General features: G+C 45.3%; 2 protein-coding genes across 5 annotated transcripts in view; one reads left to right on the plus strand and one right to left on the minus strand.

The window, feature by feature from the left end:
- Nucleotides 1-6,302: 6,302 nt before the first annotated feature.
- On the minus strand, nt 6,303-12,798 carry MRPL19 (mitochondrial ribosomal protein L19). 2 transcript variants are annotated; one of them, XM_060272356.1, is made up of 6 exons: nt 11,761-12,540; nt 11,467-11,584; nt 11,256-11,374; nt 10,488-10,622; nt 8,421-8,602; nt 6,303-7,128 (listed from the first exon to the last, which is right to left on the minus strand). In XM_060272356.1, exons 1-6 carry the CDS (start codon nt 11,789-11,791, stop codon nt 6,901-6,903), a joined length of 813 nt encoding a protein of 270 aa, XP_060128339.1. In that variant the 5' UTR covers nt 11,792-12,540; the 3' UTR covers nt 6,303-6,900. The 2 variants fall into 2 exon arrangements, with proteins under 2 accessions (XP_060128339.1, XP_034966250.1); XM_035110359.2 differs by lacking the exon at nt 11,761-12,540 and adding an exon at nt 12,587-12,798 and having other exon boundaries at nt 6,307-7,128.
- A 17-nt stretch (nt 12,799-12,815) lies between these two features.
- Nucleotides 12,816-26,770, plus strand: part of ITSN2 (intersectin 2) — a 72,780-nt gene continuing 58,825 nt past the window's right edge. For 2 of the 3 annotated variants that reach the window (XM_035110351.2, XM_035110348.2), the window contains exons 1-4: nt 13,849-13,987; nt 19,809-19,872; nt 22,532-22,624; nt 24,387-24,450. In XM_035110351.2, the coding sequence (XP_034966242.1) occupies nt 19,845-19,872; nt 22,532-22,624; nt 24,387-24,450 (185 nt within the window). In that variant the 5' untranslated portion in view covers nt 13,849-13,987; nt 19,809-19,844. Of the gene's footprint in view, nt 12,946-13,848; nt 13,988-19,808; nt 19,873-22,531; nt 22,625-24,386; nt 24,451-26,770 lie in introns of those variants that run through there. The other variant, XM_035110349.2, reaches the window with a different exon arrangement.

The raw sequence follows: 26,770 nt of genomic DNA on the forward strand, positions 1-26,770 counted from the left end.
TGTGGGTGAGATATGGAAAGCAGAGAGACTTACACCATAGCTCTATGCTTCTCCTGAAGGCGAGGCCAGCAGAGCCACAGAGCAGCCCCGGGAGGCTACGGAAGAGGACTCGCCATCATTGCCCGCCTGGCATTTCCCTCCTGCTGCTGCCGCCACCACCTCTGTAAATCATCTAGCCTGGGGAGACGCTCTGAACTCCTCAGAGTACAATGAGACCAGCACCAGAAACGTTGTCTATTGCTTTTTGCTCTGTACTGTGTTGTTGTTGTTTAGTCGTTTAGTCGTGTCCGACTCTTCGTGACCCCATGGACCAGAACACGCCAGGCACTCCTGTCTTGCACTGCCTCCCGCAGTTTGGTCAGACTCATGTTCGTAGCTTCGAGAACACTGTCCAACCATCTTGTCCTCTGTCATCCCCTTCTCCTTGTGCCCTCCATCTTTCCCAACATCAGGGTCTTTTCCAGGGAGTCTTTTCTCATGAGGTGGCCGAAGTATTGGAGCCTCAGCTTCAGGATCTGTCCTTCCAGTGAGCACTCAGGGCTGATTTCCTTCAGAATGGATAGGTTTGATCTTCTTGCAGTCCATGGGACTCTCAAGAGTCTCCTCCAGCACCATAATTCAAAAGCATCCATTCTTCGGTGATCAGCCTTCTTTATGGTCCAGCTCTCACTTCCATACATCACTACTGGGGAAACCATAGCTTTAACTATACGGACCTTTTTTAGGCAAGGTGATGTCTCTCCTTTTAAAAAAAGCAAAAAAAGCAAAAAAAAAAAGCAGAAAAAGAACATACAGTAACCTGGTTTTTTTAAAAGAATCTTCCTAAATCTCCTCTGTAAAATTGTACAATAAGAAAGTGCTGAATCTGGGGGGGAAATAAACCCCTGTATGTTTCAATACTCAGTCTTTTGTTGTTTTCTAAATGTTTCCCTGCCCCTTTATCTTCCTTAATTGTCAGATTAGGAGTGAGATCCAACACTCCCCTTTCATAGTGTGGCCATATAAAGTGAGTGGCATCATGAAGTGCGGGGCTCAAGTGAACAAAACAGTTTTTGACTTCCGGTTCACTTCCTTCCATGTTTCCTAATGCCACAAGACAGTATGATGTCAAAAACTGAATAAAAGGAAACGGAAGGATGTAAATGTGTCACTTTTTCTTAACGGTTGTGCTTGTAGATGTCGCCAAGCTCAGTAAGAACCAGATAAACCCAAAGGCCCTCTTATAAGATAAGTGGGTACACTAAGTCATTGGGTGGCTACAGGCTTCCTTTTCCAAAGCCACAGCTCCTTCTACAACCTGTGAGCTGTACTCACCTTGTCAATTGGCTTTTAGTAGCAAGTTTACAGACAACATCTGAATCATGAGCAGGTAGCTAAGCTCAGCTTTTCAGCTTTTTCATGCAGCTTTTTTTTTCATGCAGGTCCAGGCATATCTGTTCCATAAAGTCCAAAATTCAGGGGCATCCTTTCCCTGACCTGATGGCTTAAACTTGGGACAATAATTTTCAAGCATTTATTTTGGAAAGGTTGATAGGATTTTCTCCTTTAAAACACTCCAGCTGCTACGGTTAAGTCCCCTTTTTAAACACCCAACAGTTGAGCTAACTAGAGCTCTCCTTTAGAAGGGAGTTGAGGAGCCTGTTGCTTTTTTGTTTCTTCCATTTCTCCCCATTTTTCCTAGTTCCTCAAAATTCCTAAAAGTTGCTCCCCAAAATCACTGCAAACCACTCTCCACTCCGCATGCAAAACCACAGCACTCCAACAATTTAAAAATGTTTCTAGGAAGCGCAAAAGGAAAAAGGGACAAGTCTGCCTTGAGTCCTGAAGTGGTCATTGGGGTTGGTGCAAGCAAGGCAGCGTTTTGAACCCTGGGCATGGCTGCCTGTTCCTGAGAGGGAAAGTGGGAGGTGCAAGGCATGGAGAGCTCAGTGCAGTGGGTGGAGCCTAGGATGGGCCGAGCCATGTTGCCTTACCTGCCCCCCCCCGACATAAAACACCCTCAACTAAGGAATTCTTGGCCAAGATAGGTGGCACACACCTCTTCACACAACTGCAGACCACCCCATGTTCTGGGAATAAAGCTTTCTGGAACACAGCTAATTGGGGGGGGGATTCATTTAAAATATGTATAGGGATCTGTTTCCCACTAAGACCCTGGCTCTGCTCCGCTGGAGGGCAACCGTGCCTTTTTTCAATGGCCCAGAAACACAACAAAACAGCCCAGAGGAGGAGAGCAGCAGTAACACTGGATCATGCAGTTCACATAGCAAATGGCCCTAGTAAAGTACATGGAGCAGCAATACAGGCAAGATTGGAATTTCCTGGGACATTTGAGTTTTCTTGAGAAAATATAATAAAACAGCAATCTATTAGTTAACCAAGAAAGTACTCCCAGAGGAGGGATGGAGGAGAGAGAAGGAAGGGAGGGTGCAGGGAAAGCTGCCCTCTGCTGCACACTTTTCTCTCTGAATACCATTTTAGATTAAAAGGAGGTAGGGGGGATGCTACTCGAATTGCAAAGCTGAAACCAACTTTCATCAGTTCTAGAGCCTTTTCCATGAACCACAGAAAATTTAGTAGTCAACATTTTGGGTGTGAGAATTGACATATTTGTTCTGAAGAAATGTGATGCTCATTAGTGGATGCTTTCAATTTTGGGTGGAAATACAACTACAGTACGACCTGAACTCAAAATAGCTGATGCTGAACAAAGCATCAGGAGGAAGAACCACACACACACACACACACACACACACACACACCCTCTGACTGCCAGACCAGCAACCACAGCCCTCCGTTTCTGGTGTTATTTTAGCTGGCATGAGTGACATGGCTGCAGAGCAGGAGAAAGAAGAAAATGTCACTGCAGCTGAATGACATTTTGCAAGTCTGGAAATGCGACACTTCCTCCTTCTGCCACTTCTTCCATTCTAGTTTGGAGGGAGGCTGAGCTAACAGTATTTTGCACATCTGGCCAACGAGAGCCAGGAATGTTCTGGGTGTCAGCTGACTCTTGTCTGTACCTGCATCCGGCAGAGAGGCAGCTTTGATGTGCACCAATACACAGCTGCACCAAACATCAGCCCTCCTAAACCAGAAACCAGCACAGGAAGCAAATGCAAAATAAATTGACATTTCACTCTAAAGTCTGTGCTAAAGGCAATGGACGTGTGTGTGCATGCTGCTCCTGTAAAGAAGGTTTCCATGTTTGTTCTGGATTTCCAATGCAAAATGAAGAAAGAGAGCCAAATTGCAGGGGCAGCTAATATGGTAGAATGTGGGGACGGAGTAGTCATAATCAACAGCACACTTAATACAAACTGGATAATTATTAATAATAATAGAAATAAATAAATAAACAAATAGCACATAGACTGGCAGAGGAAGGTGTTCTCACCTCTGCTTCTCCTCACTTTGCTTAAGGTGTGTGCAAAAGACAATGCATACAGTGCCTGGTGTCTGTTGTTTGAAAAGGAGCCACATGCTGCAATACTAAACAGACATATTTAGAAATAAGCTCCACTGAAATGATGCTCTGAGTAAGCATACTTTTAAATTTTGGTTTCAGTCCCAAACCTAAAACAGAATAAGTCTATTGAGCTCAGTAAGTAAATAGGTTTAGGGCTTATTACTGAAAACATTTATACCCTATACCCTGCCATTTTGTATACTTAGAATCATAGAATCATAGAATGATAGAGTTGGAAGAGACTACAAGGGCCATCCAGTCCAACCCCCTGCCAAGCAGGAAACACCATCAAAGCATTCTTGACATATGCCTGTCAAGCCTCTGCTTAAAGACCTCCAAAGAAGGATATTCCACCACACCCCTTGGCAGCAAATTCCACTGCCGAACAGCTCTTAGTGTCAGGAAGTTCTTCCTAATGTTTAGGTGGAATCTTCTTTCTTGTAGTTTGAATCCATTGCTCCATGTCTGTTTCACTATGACCATAAATTTGTGTCCTTGTTTCCACACTGAAAATTAAACTTTCTCCTACATCCCTCTCCAAAAATACATGTCGTTTGTATGTTGACCCAAAATATAATTTGCACTTTAGATAAGGGAAACATTGGGAGACTTCAGACTGTTTTTTGAGCTTGTGTTTGTTTCTCCCTCCCCTCCGGTGTTTATGGGATCCACCAGAGTCTGGGGTCACACTGTGGCTCCACCATTCTGATTCTTCATCTGTGATTCTTGCATTGCCGGAGGATGGACTAGATGACCCTCAGGGGTTCCGTCCAACTCCAAAATTCTACAGTTCTAAAGTTGAATTGAAAACAGCAGAAAACCAGCTGCCTCCCCCAGCTCTCCAGAATTTGGGAATGAGGCGGGAGGGAGAGCAGCGAGCTGGGGGCGTCCCATCTGAGATTTGTGCCTCTGGTTCTTCCTGCCTGAATGCAGAACCTGACATTTGTCCCTGTTGAAGGTCACTTTGTAAGCTGGGACCGAGTTCTCCAGCTGGGGAGTGTGCCGATTCTTTTACATTGAATAGATTCACAGAATGGCCGAGTTGGAAGGGACCCCGAGGGTCATCCAGTCCAACTCCCTGCAATACAGGCATCTTTGTTTTCCTCATGTGGTGTTCGAACCCACGATCCTGAGATCAAGAGTCTCCTGCTTTACCAACAGAGCCATTTGCTCCCTAGGGACTGGTCTCTCTCAAGTACCCTCCTAATATTGTATGTTGACCCAAAATATAATTTGCACTTTAGATAAGGAAAACATTTGGGAGACTTCAGACTGCTTTTTGAGCTTATGTTTGTTTCTCCCTCCCCTACGGTGTTTATGGGATCCACCACTCTGGGGTCGCACTGTGGATCCACTCTCAGCCAGGCACTCTCAGCCAGTGTCACTTTTCTTGGATGGGAATTGGAGGCATTCAGTGATTACAATGCTACCTGGAAGATAGTTTTCAAAACATGGTATTAAGAGATTCCTACTGCATCCTGCGTGGGTGGCGCTGTGGGTTAAATCACAGAGCCTAGGACTTGCCGATCAGAAAGTCAGCGGTTCGAATCCCCGCGACGGGGTGAGCTCCTGTTGCTTGGTCCCAGCTCCTGCAGCTTGAAAGCACATCAAAGTGCAAGTAGATAAATAGGTAAAGGTAAGGTAAACGGCGGGAAGGTAAACGGCGTTTCCGTGCGCTGCTCTGGTTCGCCAGAAGCGGCTTTGTCATGCTGGCCACATGATCTGGAAGCTGTACGCCAGCTCCCTCGGCCAATAAAGCAAGATGAGTGCCACAACCCAGAATCGGTCACCACTGGACCTAACGGTCAGGGGTCCCTTTACCTTTACAGTACTTTGAAAGAGATAAAATAAAAAGTGTAACACTGTAGTTAACTTCAGTAACTCCACTATAAACAATTTATGAAAATTGACATGACCTATTTAGTTGCCTCTGTTAATACTCAAACTGATATTCTATAAATTTATAGGGTAGGCTAAAGCTTGGGTCTTATTTTTGTATAGTTTATAGTGTATATTAAATTATACATATTAAAGGTAACTCGTAACTCAGTGTCCATTTATTTCTCCTCCTCCTGTGCTTTAATTTGCTTACTCACAAAAACAGCTGCTCATCCCTCCTTTACTACAGTATTTTGCAATTTCCTTTTGGTATAAAATTGTGAAATTGTTAAGCTTCCTTGCCGCTTCATGCACATGCAAATGACATGAGATTCTGCAGTGCGGTTTCTGACAATAGCTGTGCCCCCCATGGGAAGTTGTGTTGTAATATATGCAATGTTTTGTACCACTTAGCTCTGTGGCATAGGCCGCTTCTTACAGTAATAATACTGAATGACTCTACTAATTAAAGAGCGGGGAAGTTCTAGAAAGTATACTAATCAACTGCTCTCCTTTGGACCTTCAGTGAAGAAACCTCTTTTTTACAAATGTAGTTGGATGCATATGAAGAGTTGTAGTGAGTCAACATTAACACCTTATTTCTTCTTTAACCAACTCATTGTCAGCATTAGGTTATTGTATTTGCAACTAAAGCTAAACTTGACATGATTAAAGTAATGATGATTGGCAAATCCTATGCCTCAGAGGAAGGGCATCCACCTATCTCCTTACAAAATCTCTAGGAAGAACTGTCTCAAATTATTACTGTACACGCTTCACTGTCATCTTCATCATTACAACTTAATAACATCTTCTCTTATGTGAGCACAGAGCCTGGCTCTGACAGTGGCTCTGAGGAGACTCTTGAGAGTCCCATGGGCAGCAAGGTCAAACCTATACATTCTGAAGGAAATCAGCCCTGAGCGCTCACTGGAAGGACAGATCGTGATGCTGAGGCTCCAATACTTTGGCCACCTCATGAGAAGAGAATCCTTGGAAAAGACCTTGATGTTGGGAAAGATTGAGGGCACAAGGAGAAGGGGACGGCAGAGGACGAGATGGTTGGACAGTGTTCTCGAAGCTACGAACATGAGTTTGACCAAACTGCGGGAGGCAGCGGAAGACAGGAGTACCTGGTGTGCTATGGTCCAGGGGGTCACGAAGAGTTGGACACGACTAAATGACAACTGCTATCAGTGTTGACATGCTACTGGCTTTTTCATAGTTCCATCTAAACCTCATAAAAGTTAGTAGACACATCCACTGTTCATAAATTGGAGTTCTACACCTAACTTCAATCCAGTTTCCTATGATCATAGATGAAAAAGTATTCTGCATGCCCTACAAGTATTTCTTGATCATCTTATTAAACACAAAATGAATTTATTGAAGAATATAAAGCAAACAGCAATAGTTGGTGCTTTGAATATACAAGTACAGCTGACACTGCAAAAAGCTAACAGTTTGAAAATGATCATACGGGTGTTTATTATTCAACATAAAAAATGCTAAAATTAATGGTGATAGTTGTTACATGTAGTTTTCCACAATTTCTATACCTTTTTTTTCAGCTCTTCATTCACTTCTTCCCAGATTTTCTTCTCAATTTCTACTGTATCGTACTTTTTCAGCATATCAAATTCATCCCAAGGCATTTGCCATTTTTCTACTTTTGCTTTGTGTCTTTCATTAAGATACAAGTCAAAATTAATGCCCTGGATATTGAATTTTGGATGTTCCCAGCGTTTTGACCATGGTTTCGGTTTCATTCGGACTTTCATCTAGCATAATTGAAAGAAATGTATGTCAGATCATATATTTGATATTCAGCGAGTAGTTTTCTTTCAGTTATATGTACTCAATGGACCAGGGATGTTGGTGGCGCTGGGGTCTAAACCACCAAGCCTCTTGGGCTTGCTGATCGGAAGGTCAGTGGTTCAAATCCCTATGACGGGGCGAGCTCCCGTTGCTCTGTGCCAGCTCTTGCCAACCTAGAAGTTTGAAAGCATGCCAGTGCAAGTAGATAACTAGGTACCACTGCAATGGGAAGGTAAATGGCATTTCAATGCGCTCTGGTTTCTGTCACGGTGTTCTGTTGCACCAGAAGTGATTTAGTCATGCTGGCCACATGACCGGGAAAGTTGTCTGCAGACAAACACTGGCTCCATCAGCCTGAAGCAAGATGAGCGCTGCAACCCCATAGTTGCCTTTAACTGGAATTAACTGCCCAGGGGTCCTTTACCTTTTACCTTGTTTACTCTATGGACCTTTAATGACATCCCATTTATACCTGCTTGGCATAAGCAATGCTGTATGCACAGATACTTCCAACGATCCCCTGGACTGCCCACTGAGTTTCTTTCTCAGTTTGGTGCCAGTTATGCTCAAATTCTTATGACATTTTAGCACTTAGCAATATTTTTTGGGAACGACATTTTAGGAACAATTCCCATCTTTGTGCACGTAAATTAACATCTTCTTTATTTTGCTATGGCCTACTTGAAGACCTGCAGGTGTTTATCATGGTTGCCTTCAAGAACGGCTATAGCAGAATGGAGATGTAGAGGACAGAAACTAATTAAGGATATGTAGCAAAGACAGCAACTAAAATATATATATTATAGAAGATAGCAATTAACCATATTACTGATAGCAATTAACCAATTACTGATAGCAATTAACCATAGAGCTAAACTGCAATATCCAAGCTTGATAACAAGGAGTTAAGAACTCTGTACTTCAACCTTTCTGCTGTGTTAGAACTCCAGTCAACATCTAAAGGTAACCATTTCAGACAGCTCAGGAGTTCATTGGAGCTCTAACGTGCCATTGCTTGCTAGCAAGAAGAAAACGCTGTTCTTTTCTGCTGGTTTTGCGCTCTAAAGGAACTAAGCCATCTCGAGTGTAATGTAATCTAATGACCAAAGGGCAGAAAGACATTCCCATGGGGGCCTCTTCCACTATCACAACACCAAAACAAATTAATAGAACAATGCAACAACTTCATATTACAAAACAATGTTTCAGAATAACTAGTTGCCAGTCACAAACACCAGTTATTCCTTGCTACTACCTTGTTGATAGGAACTTCTTCCATAGCTGAAAGTGGGACAGCCTTCATGTTAACATCAACAGTGCTGTACTCTGGAAGGGCATCTCGTAAATACATCAGGTTATCATCCAATCTTTTCTCCAGTTTCAGAACCTTGATCTCTTGGATTAGAGGATTGTATAGTTCAAAGCAAATTTCAATACCTAAAATGAAAATTTTATTTCTCTATCAATACAGAAAATTACAGGTAGGTAGCCATGTTGGTCTGACGTAGTCGAAACAAATTTTTTTTAAAAAAATCCTTCCAGTAGCACCTTAAAGACCAACTAAGTTGGTCATTGGTATGAGCTTTCAGTGTATCTGAAGAAGTGTGCATGCACACGAAAGCTCATACCAATGACAAACTTAGTTGGTCTCTAAGGCAGTGTTTCTCAACCAGTGTGCCTCCAGATGTTTTGGGACTACAACTCCCATCATTCCTGACCACTGGTCTTGCTAGCTAGGGATGATGGGAGTTGTAGTCCCAAAACATCTGGAGGCACACTGGTTGAGAAACACTGCTCTAAGGGGCTACTGGAAGGACTTTTTATTTTTTTGTTTCGAATACAGAAAATGATATTATAAAAGTAGGTGACAGTACTCATTGTTATGCTACGGGAAGCAGTGGAAGACAAGAGTGCCTGGCGTGCTCTGGTCCATGGGGTCACGAAGAGTCGGACATGACTAAGCAACTAAACAACAACAACAACTCTTTGTTATGAACCAACTTTTGTTGGTAGAAGAATAAACAATATTTGGAGTTATACAACATTTGGGGGCTGATGGAATGGAGAGTTAACTAGATTGTCAAGAATAAAAAGTGTTCCTAACACTTCAGGTAATAGACTGGATCTGCAATACAATGCATATTTTTAACTAAAAAATCTAGACATCCCAATCCAGTGTTTTCCTGCATGCAACCTAATGCCAACTTAATTAATTCTTGGTAACATTATTTTAATTGTTTGAACCTGGCTTCAGAGCCGTCCTTCCCATTGGTTTTACTGGCATGTTGCTACAGGGCGCTGGGTGCTGACAGGCGCTGAGGGGCGCCCCAGCAAGTGGGGGAGCTGCGTGGCCGCCTGCACACCCGCCAGCTGCGCCCCATCAACCATATGGCTGGCGGGAGTGCAGAGAAAAAGGTTGCGAGAAGCAAAGAAAAGGGGAGGAGAGCTTGGAGGCAACCCAATCTGTGCATGCCCCGTCGGTCTTTGTGCTGACTGTGCACACGCCGACACTGCGCTTGGGACCCTGCCCCTCCCTCCCCTCAGCAACCTTCACTTTCCTGCTGTTGCTGGGCAGGGCTTCCCTGGTGCCTGGAAAGAGGCGGAGGCTGGACACGGCGTTCTCGGCCGCCGCACCGAAGCAGCGCTGCGCCCGGAGCCTCCACCTGCCATGGCCACCGAGGCACGGGTGCCAGGGAAGAGGCGGAGGCTGGATCCGGCGCCCTCGCCCGCCACACCGAAGCAGCGCTGCGCCCGGAGCCTCTGCCTCTTCCCTGCCAGAGGAGCCGCCCTCCAGCCCGGCCGGGATGGAGAGGCGAGTGCTGGTCCCAGTTGGCGGACCTGGTGCAGCGCAGAGGAAGAGGAAGGAGAGGCAGGCCCCACGCTCCCTCCCTCCGCCCCTCCCTGCCCTCCTGCTCCCCCTTTCGTTGCACGCACCCCCGGTGGCTCCTGCACCGCGCAGCGCGGCAGTGAAGCCAAGCCGGAGGGGAGGGACCAGAGCAGAGAGGAGGCGGAGGGTGCAGGGAGGCGAGCCTGGACTCCTGGGTCTGCTCTATTCCGCACATGCACACACGCACCCCAATAAAGGGGGGGAGCAGCACGCTCCTCCAGCCCCAGCAACTATGGGAATGGGGGCGGTGCACGGAGGGCTCCTTGAACCACGGCCCTGCCTGGCTTAAGGACATCCAACAGTTACCCTGTATGGAATATATTTTCATCAAATCCACATAATGTTGCTGAAAAGCCATTAAAGCCATTGTTGGGATTCCAGGACTTCCCTCAGCCCATAAGCTGGAAAACACTGATCATTAAAGTATGCACCCACCTTGTCCTTCTATTATATTGCGAAGTATGAAGGTTGCACCAAGTCCTTTTCCTGATCGCTGAATACAAAGTCCTACAAAGGTGCTGCTTTTCCCACTAGCATGGGGATCTGCGGTAGAAACAGCAAGTATACTTCCTGCCAGAAAAGAAACCATTTAAAGCTTAGACACTCAACAACAGAGGCAGAAAGGATTAAAAAAAAACTTAGTTTTTAGTACATTAAGAAGCATGGCATTTATTATTATTTACCTTGGCATATGATTTGATATTAGGCAAAAAAGATTAGTTCCATATAGTTTCTTTTGCATGTTGACTGTTTTTGGCATAATGGAATGGTTGCTTTGCAATAGCATTCAAATTATTGTTTCAATAGTACACACAATCATACAGCTCTACAGTGATGTGGAATGATGAGTGAGGCAAAGTTTTCTAATTTCTAAAGCTTTCCTATAGCTTCACATTTCATCTTTTTCCCACTAAAATGTGCTCAGGAAAACAACAGGGACAAATACTATGCACCATACCAGGGGAGATGTAGGTAATGTAATTAAGGGACCATTAATTATCCCATTCAGGAAAATTCAAACTGATTGATAATCTCAATGGCCAAGTACAGAATTCCGCAAGACTCAACAGTTGTTTTGTTAAAATATTTGGGAATGTCTTTTAAATTAAAGATAAAATACCAAAAGAATTGGTATTGAATTCATTATTTTTGGTAACATATCCAACACACTATTATGAAAGTTTCACTTTAGACATAACTGACCAACATAGAACTCCGGAATATTCATTACTTTTCTCCTCTGTATCATGTCACTTCTTTCAATGTAGAACTTGAAAGGATTTGTTCTCTGCCGAGGAGGGATGAACTCAGGACTCAAGAATCTGTCAGACACACAAATAATGCAAATGCTAACTTGCTATTATAATAAATAACAAATGCGATACAGCTGAACATATAATTAAAAATTCATTACCGTGTCTCTGTTGTTTGGGTTTTTGATTCATCAACAATGACTGGCTTTGGAGGTGGCTTAAATTTTGCCGGTTCTCCATCTTTAGACTTGAGGTGTCCAACCGAGAAAGAAAAGTTCCCTTCAACAGACAAAATTTGGTTACAACATGGCTGGAAATAAATCATTCAGCTTCCATGATCCTTTTTGCATTACAGCAAAACAGCCTTGTGCTACATCTTATGCATTTTTTTAAAAGAAAAGATCAATTTGATTGAATGGTGGTTATCGGGAGGAGAAAGTGTAAAATCAACCCACCTGTTGAGGAGATATCTGTGCTTAATCGCATTTGAGAAACATTTGGACTAGTAGTGATGGCAGGGCATGACGCTGGGTCACAACACCAATTCACAGGGTTTCAGATATACTCCAATACCCATAACAGGCAGAAGAAATTATGTTATAGCTACACATGAAACACTTGCAAGTATCATCCTGTATTTTAAACTGAGGCCTAAGAAGCAAACTCCAACCGTGACACAGAAATAAGATGGGTTGACATGTTGACACTGGACCACGCACATAATATAACTAGTAGAAGTTGATGTACACTTCAATAAATCATGAACAATGATGAAGCTTGTCATCTGTACACATTGCCACTACAGAATGACTGTTCTACATATAAACAAGGTGCAGAGTTTTAGTGTGTACAATTCAATTAAGGAGCCCTTTCAATCTGCGCTGAGAAATTATGGATACATCCTTAGGCATTACTGTATCTCCAGGATAAATGTTACCCTGCATTCTGTTCCAAAAGAAAATTGTAGCTTTCATTACAAAAAAAGAAAAAGAGCAATTTGAGTTGTGCTTAAACTTGTCTGGGATTGCATATTGCCAAAACATCTGGAGGGCCGCAGTTTGGGGGTGCCTGTTGTAGCCCTTCGAGCCCCCGCCGGGCACGTGGCCGAGGGGTCGGCAGCTGCTCGTTTAGCAGCTTCTTTGAAACGCTAACTCACACAAATAGCAACCCTCGAGAATTGTCTGACACCTTCCGGTTTTGTGAGCAGAAAACCATTTTATCCGCTCCCCCCAAAACATCGCCTCCGTCTCCCCCCCCCCCTCCGGCCCCATCCCCACTTACTGCATCGCAGGCCAAGCAGAGGCGGGAGCCTCCTGCGAGCAGCTGCCATGACAGCTACGGGCAAGCGCTTTCGCCAGCAATAGGAGTGCGCATGCGTTACGCGCGGCTACGACAGCCTCAGCGGGAACAATCTTAATCCAAACGCGAGCCCACTCGCGCTGCGCCTGCTCGGAGCCGATAGTGAACACAGAGCTATTCGTTCGCGAAGAGACGCGCTTCTGCCGCCTTCGTCTCGTTGCCGAGTTCGGCTGTCGCACTTTTCTCTCCGGCGGGACGGAGCATCGCGGCCAGAAATTCCGCGAAGGAATCGCGACTGGGAACACAGCAAAACACAGTTTAAACAGAAGGCAACAACCAAGGTCCTTTTTCTTTGCTGTTTTTATGGCCTTTACTTTATTTTATTTGATAAATTTCTATGCCGCCGCCCTTCGCCCGAGGATCACAAGGCGGTTTGCGATATGAAACACAAAAATGCACAGCCTCGTAACACACGAAACGACGGGGTTTAGCCTAGAATCTTAGCGAGGGGTCTATCTCGCCCCACTCGCCCAAGGCCCAACGGGAGCCGGCCTTGCCGTTCGAACAGTGAGCGCGCTCCGGAAGGGGGCTTAGGTGGGGCTCGGCTCCCCAGTAAGCACAACTTCAGCACAACTTAGCTGGGGCTCCAAGGTGCCCCCCCCAATCCAGTGGTATCAGCCTGCTCCCCCACCCACGCAGACCTCCGCGCATCCCATCCTCAAACTCCGCTTCAGAGGGTAGTGGGATCCCTGGAGCAGATGGGGGGTGTTGCAGGGGGAGGAGAGGAAGGGGGAACCACCTGCTGCATCCACCGGCATCGCCTGTCGCACACTGATCCCCCGTCTTAGAGAGCGACTACCGGACCCGACTACCCGGTTCCACGAAATGGGCCCGTTCCTGCGCACGCGCGCGGGGGGAATGTGCCGCTGCCCCCGGGGAAGCAGACAGGTCTGCTGAGACTCTGAAGCGAGGCGGCGGGAGGTTCTCGGCGGCTCCGAGTGCGCAACCTGAGGGATAAGCCGGACGGGTTCGCCCTCGGCTGCAGGTGCTTGAGGGGAGCCTTCCGAAGCGGGGCTGCCTGCCTCCGACGGGGTCCGAGCCCGGGTCCCAGACAGAAAGACCCTCGCTTCCCGCGTGGGGGGGGGCGCCCCCGGCCAGCCCTTGCGAGGCCCGGCGGCTCCGCTCCCTCCCTCCCTGGGCCGCCTTCCCGCGAATCCCGCCATCTTCGGAGGTTTGACGCAGCCCTCACAGCAGCCAGAGGAGGAGCGGGCGCGGCCGAGCAAGGAAGGGAAGGAAGGCAGGCAGGAAGCCGCCCGGCCGCGCTCTCGCTCGGAGTAGGCGAAGGAGGAAGAGGGGCCACCGGCAGGCGAGCGAGCGCAACAGGTAGGTGCTGGGTGGGCGGCCGGCCGGCCGAGGCCTCTGCCTCTCGCTCCTCCGCGGCCCCGCTCGCTGCAGAAGGTTCCGGGCGGCCGGGGCCAGGCCGGCAGCGAGGCCGCGTCTCTGGGCGGGAGCGTCGCGCGGCCTGTGGGCGCCGGCAAAGGGCCCAGCCGAGCGCCGAGAGCCCCCCTGTCTTGCGCGGCCTCCCTCGCTCCTTGGCCGCCGGTGCCTTCGCTTGGGCGCTTTGGGCAGCTGGAAACATCGGCCTGGCACGCCAACAGTTAAAACGCCTGCGCCCTAAAAAAACAAAACAAGGCCTTTCTCGCGCTTCCTATTAAGATGCGCTTTTCTGTCCTGTTCGAGAGCGGCGCGGCACAAAAGGTACCTCCGTTAAAATGCGGTTAAAATGGGTCGGAGGTCCCTGTGAGATAAAGCATGGAGAACGATGGTAGTAAGAGCATATTCTGGTCGCCCCCTTCCCACATGTGTGGCATCTTTCCTCGGGTGGCAACGAGACGAGGGAACAAGGCAAGGAAACATAGGCATTTATATTTTCAATGGAGTAAAAACAAAATAATTTTTTTAAAAAAATCCTTCCAGTAGCACCTTAGAGACCAACTAAGTTTGTCATTGGTATGAGCTGTTGTGTATCTGAAGAAGTGTGCATGCACATGAAAGCACAACAGCTCATACCAATGACAAACTTAGTTGGCATCTAAGGTGCTACTGGAAGGAATCTTTTTATTTTTTGTTTTGTTTCGACTACGTCAGACCAACACGGCTCCCTACCCGTAATGAAGGAGTAAGTTTGTTTTATTTATTGACATTAATCCCCATTTAATATACTGGAAAGTATCATCAAACATAAAGGGACGCATGCATAAGGATTCTGATAGTATTGGAAGTCCTTGCCAAACCAGGTCGTCAGAATTATATTCTATTTTTAAAAAATGAAAACCACCATGGTGGTAGTAACAGAAAATGAGATTTGCCAGGAGTAGAATGACTGTATCCTATTGATCATGATGATCAGCAGTAGCTGAAGGTGTGATGCATATTTAACTTTAAGAGTTAAATTTGTATTTTTGCAATCATGGGGATGTTTTTTGATGTAGAGTGCACACCTTTTCTACAGGTGATTATGGGGAAGAAGTTGTGGTTCTGAGTTTACAATTGGATATAATAGTTTGTGGTGGACAGAGCTTGTCTTGTCAGTGTTCAGAATGCAATCCAGTGCTTTTTTTATCCAGAACTTGTTAGAACTCTGTTCCAGCAGCTTTCAGGCGGCCACCATTGCCATTATAAAAAAACAATGGGTGGAGGCATTTGTTGTGAGTTCCAGCACTTCTTTTTCTAGAAAAAGAACACTGACAATAACCTTTTAAAATTGTAAGGATGCAAAAATACAATAAAGATAGGGGCAAAAAGGTCCCGTCCCCCCCCCCCGCCCGGGCTGTGATTTCGGCGTCAGTGATTGGTTATTTCAGTGTCACCTGCAACCAAAAGGTCTGGAAACTTTATTTTTGAAACATGAAAGACAACATTGCAGTACTAATATTCAAAGTTCCTTGTGGCTTGTATGTCATAGCTTTCCCACAAAAGGGGGATGTGTGGGTTTCCGTAAATCACTCAACCCTGCCCCCCCCCAATGAATAGGACAACCTTAACAGGCATATTGAGAATTAACCTTAACAGGCATAATGAGAATTCACATTTTATGTAATTGTACTTATCTATATGCTTTGTATAAGATGCTATACTTTCATGAGAACAGATATAAAGATCAATAAAAGGTCATATTTAAAAATAATAAAATGAAGGAAATGGTCAGGGTGATCCTATGATCTCACCACATCAGAGTTTCATCTAATAGTAAAGCCAACTGCATAGGCCCTGTAGAAACTATAATTAAGCAGTCAGCAAACATGTCCACAGTATTCCTGGTTACTACAGCACCTCCCACCAATCGGCACTGCAACAATAGCTACCGGTATGTAACAGAAGCTGCAATCCACGCTTTTTTGTCTCAGGCATGATGGTTGCAGAGTATGAATCCAAAACATGAGTTTTGCCTTGATTCCACATTTTTCCATGGTGGGATTTAAACGAAATCCTATTTCAGTGCTTTTCTATTGACCTACCAAGGAAGACATAGGTTTGTTTCCAATGAGTGTGCAGTTGTGTTGGCCCTTGTTGATTCATTGTCATGGTGTCTTGCTGCCCCTGCACAGTGGTGTCATGGGGCTCATAGACCTTGAGGTTGTATTTACGGGTATCTAATTTTGAGACCTGCTAAGGAACAGATGATTGTTATTATGTCCTGATATGTAAAACCACAGAATTCAAATAAGGTGTACTTTCTTTTCCCCATGACTGTCTACTCATGGTGGACTCATTGAAATAATCCAGTCCCGTCTATTAATTTCATTGGTCTACTCTGAGTATGAATAACATTGGATAACATGGAAACTAAGAACAGGATAGGAAGAGAGTTCTGCTGTCTAAACTTTCCTGATACAGTACTTTTGAGAGGCAGACCCACATGGAGCATGTTACACTTGCTCATTGAATTGACGAGGGCATCTGTGGTAGTGATCATATCTGTTTTAACAAGCCAAAGTTCTGCTTGCTACAGTTGCCACCTGAGGATCAGGCACCAAGGACAGGCCCACAAGGATTCCTAAGCTGTGGACCTTATCTATCACTCCTCCCTATTCAGCTGTCCTACTTACCAGTGACCTGCCTCTTGCCAAAGTTAAGCTTCCATTTTATTAGCTCACATCCAGTCCATTATTGCACTCAAAACACCACTTCAGAACTTCCAGAGTTTCCTCAATATGAAATTAAAAAGAGAGAAAGTTGGCTATCATTCACATATTGCTGAAAACTAAACCCTGTGGTTTTAAGATTTTAAGAAGCATAACAGAATCATAGAATTGTAGAGTTGAAAGGAATCCCAAAGGTCATCACTTCCATTCAGATTGTCATCCAACCTCTGCTTCAACACCTCCAACAAAGGAGAGGCCATCACATTCCAAAGTAGTCTGTTCAACTGTCGAACAGCTCTTGCTGTCAGAATCCCTTTCTACCAGCTGCAGGATTGTTTCGAGAGAACCAATTGGGACATTTTTGATCATCCAGACCTGGAGGAGCATACGGTGGCAGTTCGGAGCTATATCAATCACTGCACAGATTCTGTCACAGTAAATAAATAAATATATCCGGGTTTATCCCAGTCAGAAACCCTGGATGAACAGAGAGGTCCAGTGCCTGCTGCGGGATAGGAACAGGTCTTTCAGGCTTGGCAAAGAGCAGCTTTACAGCACCGCAAGAGCTAACTTGAAGAGAGGTATTTGACGGGCAAAGCTGGACTATAAGCAGAGGATTGAGGGTAACTTTAGTAGAAACAACACGAGGCAGGTGTGGCAGGGGATTCAGCAGATTACCAACTACAAACCGAACCTTGGTGCCATCGATGGTGACCCTTCACTGGTGGAGGAGCTTAATCTCTTCTTCACTCACTTTGAGAGAGCCACCAGAGACGGCTGTATTACAGCTACCAGCCCAGAGTAGCCCCCCATTTATTGTAGAGGAGCATGAGGTGAGGCAGGTACTGAGGTCGGTGAATCCAAGGAAGGCTGCTGGCCCTGATTGCATCACTGGACAGGTGTTGAAGGGCTGTGGGGATCAGCTGGCAAGGGTCTTTACTAAGGGCAAATAGATCCATGGAGGATGCCATCACTACCACTCTCCATGCCGCTCTGGAGCAGCCAGGGAGTTATGTGAGGCTGCTGTTCGTGGACTTTAGCTCTGCTTTTAACACTTATCCTCCCTCATAGACTGATGTCCAAACTAGAAGCGCTTGGACTATCTAACTCCATTTGTCTCTGGGTTTTGAATTTTCTGTCAGACCGCTCCCAGAGGGTTAGAGTAGGATCATATATGTCCACAGCGCTTAGCCTTAACACTGGCTTCCCACAGGGTTGTGTGTTGAGTCCCCTGCTCTATACCCTCTACACGTATGATTGTACAGCTATCCACTCTAGCAACAAAATCATCAAGTTTGCTGATGACACCACTGTGGTGGGGCTCATTTCTGGGGGGGATGAGTCCGCCTATCGGGACGAGGTGGAGCGGCTCTATGGTTGGTGTGAAGATAATAATCTGGTCCTTAATACTGCCAAGACCAAGGAACTGGTGGTAGACTACAGGAAGAAAAAGGCGGACATTCAGCCCCTGTATATTGGCCGGGACTGGGTGAAGAGTGTGGCTGTATTTGAGTTTTTGAGTGTTACCATCGAGCAGAGTATGACCTGGAGTGCAAATACCACTGCTCTGGCGAAGAAGGCCCAGCAGAGAATATATTTCCTCAGACTTTTAAAAAGGAACAAGCTGAGTGAGAGAATGCTGGTGTCCTTCTACCGAGGCGCCATAGAGAGCATTCTTACTGTATCTGTGCTTGGTTTTCCAGCTGCACAGTCATGGATAGGAAAGTGCTCCAGAAGGTCATAACCATAGAATCATAGAATCATAGAGTTGGAAGAGACCACAAGGGCCATCCAGTCCAACCCCCTGCCAAGCAGGAAACACCATCAAAGCATTCTTGACATATGCCTGTCAAGCCTCTGCTTAAAGACCTCCAAAGAAGGAGACTCCACCACACTCCTTGGTAGCAAATTCCACTGCCGAACAGCTCTCACTGTCAAAAAGTCAACCACAGCCCAAAAGATTATCGGTCATCCTCTCCCACCTCTGGAAGAACTATACAATTCCCGTTGCCTTAAAAAAGCAAATAATATTTTACAGGATTCATCTCATCCTGGATATAGTCTTTTTGCACCGTTGCCTTCGGGCAAGAGATACAGAACAATTAAATCAAGAACTAATAGATTAAAAAACAGTTTCTATCCAAGAGCTATAACCATCTTAAATGTTGTAACTAAATAATATGATCCCAGGGTGTTGTGATGGGTGTGTGGCTGTGGCTGTGTTTGTATTTCCTTTTTTAAGGGATGGCATTCGATTTCGTTCTACTATGTACAATGACAATAAAGTATTCTATTCTACTCTGTTCTATTCTATTCTAATGTTTAGTCGTAATCTCTTTTCTTGTAACCTGAATCCATTGGTTTGGGTCCTACCTTCTGGAGCAGGAGAAAACAAGCTTGCTCCATCTTCCATGTGACAGACCTTTAGATCAGGCGTCCTAAACTCGGCCCTCCAGATGTTTTTGGCCTACAACTCCCATGATCCCTAGCTAGCAGGACCAGTGGTCAGGGATGATGGGAATTGTAGGGCATAGGAATTTGTTCATTTTTCCCCAAAATATAGTCTGGCCCTCCACAAGGTCTGAGGGACAGTGGACCGGCCCCCTGCTGAAAAAGTTTACTGACCCCTGTATTGGAGCTTCAGCTTCAGGATCTGACCTTCCAGTGAGCACTCAGGGCTGATTTCCTGAAGAATGGATAGGTTTGATCTTCTTGCAGTCCATGGGACTCTCAAGAAATATAGCTGCAATATTTATTCTTGTTCCAAGTTGGTTTTTTGTGTTTTAATCTCCATCTTTTATTGGTTTTCATCATTCCACAATTGGTCCCATTCTCCATTTAAGAAAAGCTTTCCAGTTTCCATACTGCATCATATACCTAGTAAAAATCACATTCCCCACCCCTTGTCAATTCAGCAACTTTATTGGTGGTATAAAATGCTGTATGGTTTGTTGTCAGACATGTCAGCTGAAGGGGTAGACCTTGGTTTTGCTTAGCAGGAGCTGAGTGACATCCTGCCCTTGCTGCATTATTCATGGTCCAATGTTGTTATGTTGCAGATGGCTGAGAGCTAGGAAGAACCATTCCAGAGCAGGATGACTCACATTCCCACAGCCATGAATGGTAAGGAGCTCTTGTGCAGGGTATCCTCTGAGGAGGAAGATCTTTTGTCTTTCTCGTATATTACAGTATTATTGAATAATTCTAAGATTGATATGCCTCAGAATTTGGGTAAATTTGCTGAATAGCTACTTTTGCCTACAGAATTTTGTTCTGGGTGTTTTCCATGATCCTTCTGCAGGAGCTAAGTAGCTGCTAATTTTACTGTATTTTAAGGCTTGAAACATACCCTATGAAGAGTGTGACAGCCTTCAGAGCTCTTCAGCTGTGTCCTCGGTCATCAGGCCGTGTCACATAAATGGTACCTCCCCCCACCCCAATTTCCAGCTAAAATTGGCTTCTCTGCAACTTCCACCCATTGGATCTTGTCCTGGCTTCTGGAGCAACAGAGAGCAAGTCCCCTCCATCACATGAGCTGCAACACTTTAGAAATTTAAAAAGCTCTGTGATAACGTCACTGTATTTTTTCCACTGACTACTAAAAACATTATTGATTAGACATGTCTACCCAGATGCTCAGAAAGCCACGGCAATTTTAATCTGTTTTAGTATTTTAAAGTAGATTTGTATGTACATTTTTGTTTCTTTTGCTGTTTTATCTTTGTGTAAACCATAAATAGATGTGGCTCTTAACCTCGTAGGGTATGCGACATTCTAGCCACACAGAAGTCAGAGCTTTCTGCATTTCTCTCTCTAGGCAAGCTAGAGGTGCAACCACAATTCAGGGCCCACAAGAGGAGTGGCCTGTGGAGAGTCCTGGAGGCTGGGAGAAGGGGGAGCTGCGGGTGGGGAGCTCCATTTGGCCTCCAGGCTGGGAGCTCCCACCTTCAGTCTGGGAACAAGGCTTCTGTTAATGCAGTCTAAGGTGGCAGTGGCTTTTTAAGAACAGCCTCCCACTGCTGGTTTATGTTCAGATTATTTTTTAAAATAAATGAAAGACTAAAAAATTGTGCACGCAGTAAATCAGATCTTCAAAAAATAATTTTTATTGTTAATATTATCTTTAAAAATGAAGATGTCAGCACCACTTTAGAAGCATGCTTCTTCTCTCACACATATGAAAGGAAGGTCTCTTCTAAGATGATGACTGCTCTGACACGTACATTGTATCACCAAAAGCTAAAGTCAGTACAGGTATGCTTCATGTGACAGAAATGCTGCCACAGTGTAAATGCAAGTTTAATCAATACAGTGGTACCTAGGTACATAATCTGTTCTGGAAGAGCGTTGGCCTTCCAAAACAATTGAAAACTGAGGTGCAAAGGGCGGGCTGCCAATTCAATAGAGAAAATTGTGTAAAACAACAGATAAACACAGTGGAAGGTGTTTGACTTCCAAGGTGCGTTCGAAAATGGAAGCATTTACTTCTGGGTTTTCAGCATTCGAAAAACAAAACGTTCAGCAATGGAAATGTCTGAAAACCGAGGTACCACTGTATATTTTTAATAGACTAAGGCTTCAATCCTAATCCCATTTACCTGGGAGTAAATGGAATTCACTAGGACTTACTTCTGAGAAAACATGGTTAGGATTGTGCTTTTAGAATCATAGAATTCTAAAATTCTATGATTGGAAGGGACCCCAAGTGTCATCTAGTTCATGGGTAGGCAACCTAAGGCCCGGGGGCCGGATCCGGCCCAGTCGCCTTCTAAATCTGGCCCGTGGACAGTCTGGGAATCAGCATGTTTTTACATGAGTAGAATGTGTCCTTTTATTTAAAATGCATCTCTGGGTTATTTGTGGGGCATAGGAATTTGTTCTTTTTTCTCTCTTTCAAAATATAGTCTGCTCCCTCCCCCCAAGGTACAGTGACAGTGGGACAGTGGACCGCCCCCCTGCTGAAGAAGTTTGCTGACCCCTGATCTAGTCCAACCCCCTGCAATGCAAGAATCTCGGCTAAAGTATCCATTATAGATGGCCATCCAACCTCTGCTTAAAATCCTCCAAGGAAGGAGAGCTCACCTCCTCCCAAGGGAGACCGTTCCACTGTAGAACAGCTCTTAGTGTCAGAAAGTTTTTCCAAATGTTTAGTCAGAATCTCCTTTCTTGTAACTTGAAACCATTGCCTTGAGTCCTATCCTCCAGAGTAGGAGAAAACAAGCATGGTTATACATTTCAATCACATTACAGCCTGATTTATAAGGTCATGAGCTGGTAGCTAGTGCCTATTTGGAATGGTAGTATTGGGCAAGAAGTAAGTAAAATGCTGAAACACTTCCTGTTCCAAATTCATGATCTTGAGAAAGAGAGAGAGAGAAGGAGAAGGGGCTGAGATAAGAGTAACTGTCTTCCAAAAATCATTTGAATGGTAGGGATTTCTGAGATGGTGTTTGAGCATACATAGATCAAATGTAAATAATGTTTAACTGAAAAGTCAACAATGGTGAAAGCATGTCCGCTAATGCTGTAAAGTCCATATAATTGTGTTAAAGCTGAAAAAACCTTGAGAGAAGAACAGTCAGCAAATACCGGTACGTAATTGCACATCTAGGGAACAAGATACCATGAATCATAAAAGCATTCCTGCCAAACTGGTGAGGGTAAAGTGTGTTAAAAGCTCGTGAGCTTAATAGTATCACTTAGGAAATAAAGGTTCGTTTCCCCCGGTTGATTATACCCATTTAAAACTACTTTTTAAAAAAGCATTCCCTTTTGCTTTCAGGAGGATCAAACATTTGGGCCATCACCTTGGAAGAGAGAGTGAAGTATGACAAGCAGTTTGATGGCCTTAAACCAGTTGGGGGATATGTCACAGGTTGGTGTGTGCTTCTGCAGTGAATTGCCTTCCTCATTATAATCTGAAGATTTAAATCATGAATTTGCTCTTGGTTGAAAATTGGCATAAAATGCCTCTTGAAGGAAGCAAGGGGTTCCTCCAGATTGATAGCAGTTACAAGTACAGGACGGCCACACCTTACGTGGGAACTCTGTTCCAAGAGTTCAGTGTATACAAAAAGGTGCATATTCAAGCCGTCGCCTTGGAACTTGGTCTTCTACCATCAGTTGGTGCTCGGAGTGAACCTCGCTCCACAAGTTCCCCACCTTGCTTGGGGAAGGCCCGTTCAACGCACGGGCTCTGAGATGCTCTCATGAAAACTCGCAGAACTGCCCAAGTTCCCGTGAACGAGCATCTCCCGGCATCTGGAGCCAACGTGCTGAGAGGGCCTTGCCTGCCCCCCAAGCAAGACAGAGAGCTTTTCACCTTAGTTTAAAGAGGTAAAGAGTCTAGTCTGGTAAAAAGGGGGTTGGTGCTTGGAAGTAGGGCTGGCTCTGGGTGATTTGGGGGTGTTGTGTCCCCATCCTCAGCTGCATGCCTTTCATTCCCCACATTCTTCCAGTCAACCCAACCCTCCCCACCATGCTTTCAAGCAAGGGTGGTATACAAATAATGATCAGATAACTCACGGAATGTGGAAAATTGGCCCCTGTATGCTACCTGGTGAGACCATTCATATTGCTTCTCTTCCTGGGGAGTTCAGTAGGGAAGGTTTGCCTCACTTGGCAGGCAATTAAACCCAGAATTGGAGAATCATGACAGCCTTTTATTGGCTTTTGGAAAATTGGATGTAAAATTGCTTCTGTTATGTGATTTATGTGTTTGATTAGAAAGTACTAATTTTTATGCATTTTCTTTATCTTTATGCATTTTCACTTGATTTAGTCTGGACTTTATATAAAATTGGATATGCTTAGATTGTATTCATATTTTTGTAAAATTGTGTATGTTTGTTCGACTTGCTTGCAGTGTGTATGTGTGTGTGGTGCCGGGTGTAGGGGGCAAGGGGCTTCAGCCCTCTCCATATTTTGAAGAAGGGGGCCCAAGCATCTCACCTATCAATCACAGCTCCAACACTCATTGGCTAAAACTACTGATAGGCAGGACCATCCAGTCTGGCTCCTTCCCCAGAAGTCACTTGGAAGGGTGCCTGCACATTTTGCTTCATAGCTTTTCTTCTAGGAAGCCTAGATATGTTTTTTCCTTTTCCCCCCCTTTTAAATAAAAGCTCAGAGTCTGCATTCCCTGCTCAGGGACATAGTGTCTATGGGCCAATGTTGGTGAACACCGATCAAGGATATTGTTGGTTCCTATGTTCACCACTCAGATATAGATACCATTAGTCCTCATTGTTCCCTCTGGGTCTTTACGGTGCCCTAATGGCAGTGCCGTCACTTTGGAAGGAGATGAGCAAAGGAAATCTAGTATTTCAGTAGGCTGATGTGGAGCTGTGCAGCTGTGCTGTGTGCCTGCTGGAATAGGTGTTTACAAATACATATGTCCAATTAATAATAGTTCTTTCTCATTGTTACAATTTTCATCAATTGATTTGAGAATCAAAACATTAAATCCACTCAGTAATTTTGCATTTGCAATGTCAAATAGTTGAAGCACTTTGATAACTTTTAAAAACATGGTACAGTATATTAATGAGTCCTTTAAGGAAAAAATCACCAATGGAAAGTAGAGAATTGTATTAATGATGATGACTCACCTTGTCCCATTTTTTCCTTCCACATAGGTGATCAAGCACGTACCTTTTTTTTACAGTCGGGTCTGCCGTCTCCAGTCTTGGCTGAAATATGGTAATACATACATACATACATACATACATACATACATACATACAGATACATTTAATATTGTTACATTGATAGCACAAACATCTATATGTTGACTGAATGTGTTTAACTTAGCTTCTCACAATGAAGGAACCATCAGAAGGCCCTTAGAGCTGGACCTCAGTGTCTGGGCAGAACGATGGGAGCTGATATAGGTCTTTCAGAACCAGTGTTATATGGTCTTGGCGGCCACTCCCGGTCACCAGTCTAGTTGCCGCATTCTGAATTAGTTGTAGTTTCCGGGTCCCCTTCAAAGATAGCCGCACGTAGAGCGCATTGCAGTACTCCAAGCTGGAGATAACCAGAGCATGCACCACTCTGGCAAGACAGTCTGCAGGCAGGTAGGGTCTCAGTCTGGGTACCAGATGGAGCTGGTAGACAGCTGCCATGGACCCAGTATTGACCAGTGTCTCCATGGACAGCTGTGAGTCCAAAATGATTCCCAGGCTGTGCACCTCCTCCTTCAGGGGCACAGTTACCCCACTCAAGACAAAGGAGGCTCGATGTTGAGCTCTCCGTGTCCGGTCTGATTCAGAATGAGTTTTCCGCCATTGGCGCTCTAACCATCTCAGCGATTGTTTCATTGCCCTCAGATCCGTGGAAAACCACGGGGCTGTCCAGGTTCCATGCAATTGGAGAGGGTGCTTTGTAGCCAGAGGTGCGTCCCATGCTGGCTGTGCGCGGCAAGGCAGCGGGGGGGGGAGCGCTTCTCCCTGCCGCCGCCTCGCCTGCCTTCCCCGGCATGGGACGGACCTTTGGAGACCACCGAAGCAGCGTTCCATGCCGGCTGTGCGCGCCGAGGCGGTGGCAGGGAGAAGCTCTTCTCTCCGCCACCGCCTCCTGCCTGCCTCCCCCGGCATGGGACGCGGCTTCGGAGGTCTCCGAAGCTGTGTCCCATGCCGGCTGTGCGCGGCGGGGGGGAGAAGCGCTTCTCCCCGCTGCCGCCTCGCCTGCTTTCCCCCCACCCCGCCTGTCACACAGCAGGGATCAGACAGGTGGCGAGGGGAAAGCGGAGGAAGGAACGGATCCATTCCTCTGCTTCTTCCCTTGTTAGTGTTCTGCTGGTCTCTGCCGGTTGCCCCTCACTGCTCTTGGCAACCAGCAGAGACCAGCAGGACACAAAGGGGAACCAGCTGCAGCACGGAAAGAAGGCAAAGGAAGATCAGCTGAGAGGCGCTGACAGCTGATCTTCCTTTGCCTTCTTCCCTTGCTACAACTGGTTCCCCTTTTGCTAGACAAATGCCTTTTGCAAATAGGTTTTGTGATCGGAGGTTTTTATGGCCACACTTCGCAAGACAATGCGACGGCCATAGAAAACCTCATCGGCTTACGAGGCAACCTCTGATCGCAAAACCTATTCGTATAGCGAAAAATTCGTCTAACAGAGCATTCGTTTAGCAAGGCACCACTGTATAATGTTTTGGAGCACACTCTGAATTTAATGCAGCTGTGGTGCTAGCAGCCTCTGAATGTGCCATGTGCTGTTAACTGAGTTTGGAGTAAAAGCACAAAAACTGTAAACAAGCAGCAGAGTTTTCATGCTTCCTGCCATGATGGTTGCATTTTCTGATCCTTGAGTGGTGCATAGTACCCTTATTGCCTTAGGTATATGGTCTGCCGTTTTTATTAATCACTTACTAGAATATACAGCATTATGCTCTTATCACTCTGCAAAATTCTTTCTGGCAACGGGATGAAACAGAACAGATTATATTGTTTTTGCTTCTTGGGATTCTGAATAGAAGCAACTGCTGAAGACTTAAACTCTGTCAGCATATGTAAATTGCTTTTCTGCTGTGTAGGGATTTTAAAATCCCTACTGTTGTGTAGGGATTTTAAAAAATATTTTGGAACTTTTAAACTGCAGTAGGCCACTCTCGGCTCTGTTTCTAATATGGAAGGGTGGAATATAAAACCTAATGTTCTGCGCCAAGTGATTAGAGCTGCTATCCCACTTCCATATAAAGGATGCGGTGGAGTTTTTGAGCTTAGAGCAACTCAGGTGATTAATGTCCCTAATCTACTCTTGCCCAATTTCTATCATTCTCTGCTCTGTTGTTACCTCTCTCCAACCTAGGTGAAGGATAAAATTCGGTAATTCATAGGTTTGCCTATAGCAACCTTGCTTTCTTTTCCCGTAGATGCTGCTCCTGAAGAGTTAACCCAGGGGGTGGGGGTGGAAATACTAAGAGCTCCCTGCCAAATAGGAGTAATTGGCAAGCACAATAGTCTTCTGCTACTAAACTATAGAACATATACAAATACAGTCATATCTCAGTTTAAG

Source organism: Zootoca vivipara, chromosome 3 (assembly GCF_963506605.1).
Source record: "Zootoca vivipara chromosome 3, rZooViv1.1, whole genome shotgun sequence".
NCBI lineage: Eukaryota > Metazoa > Chordata > Lepidosauria > Squamata > Lacertidae > Zootoca > Zootoca vivipara.

Coding starts and splice junctions, on each gene's coding strand:
- MRPL19 (XM_035110359.2), bottom strand. CDS start 12,635: ATGGCAGCTGCTCGCAGGAGGCTCCCGCCTCTGCTTGGCCTGCGATGC. Junction 10,623..11,255: donor TATTCCGGAGTTCTATGTTG/GTCAGTTATGTC, acceptor CTTTTCTGGCAG/GAAGTATACTTGCTGTTTCT. Junction 7,129..8,420: donor AAGAAGTTCCTATCAACAAG/GTAGTAGCAAGG, acceptor CAATTATGCTAG/ATGAAAGTCCGAATGAAACC.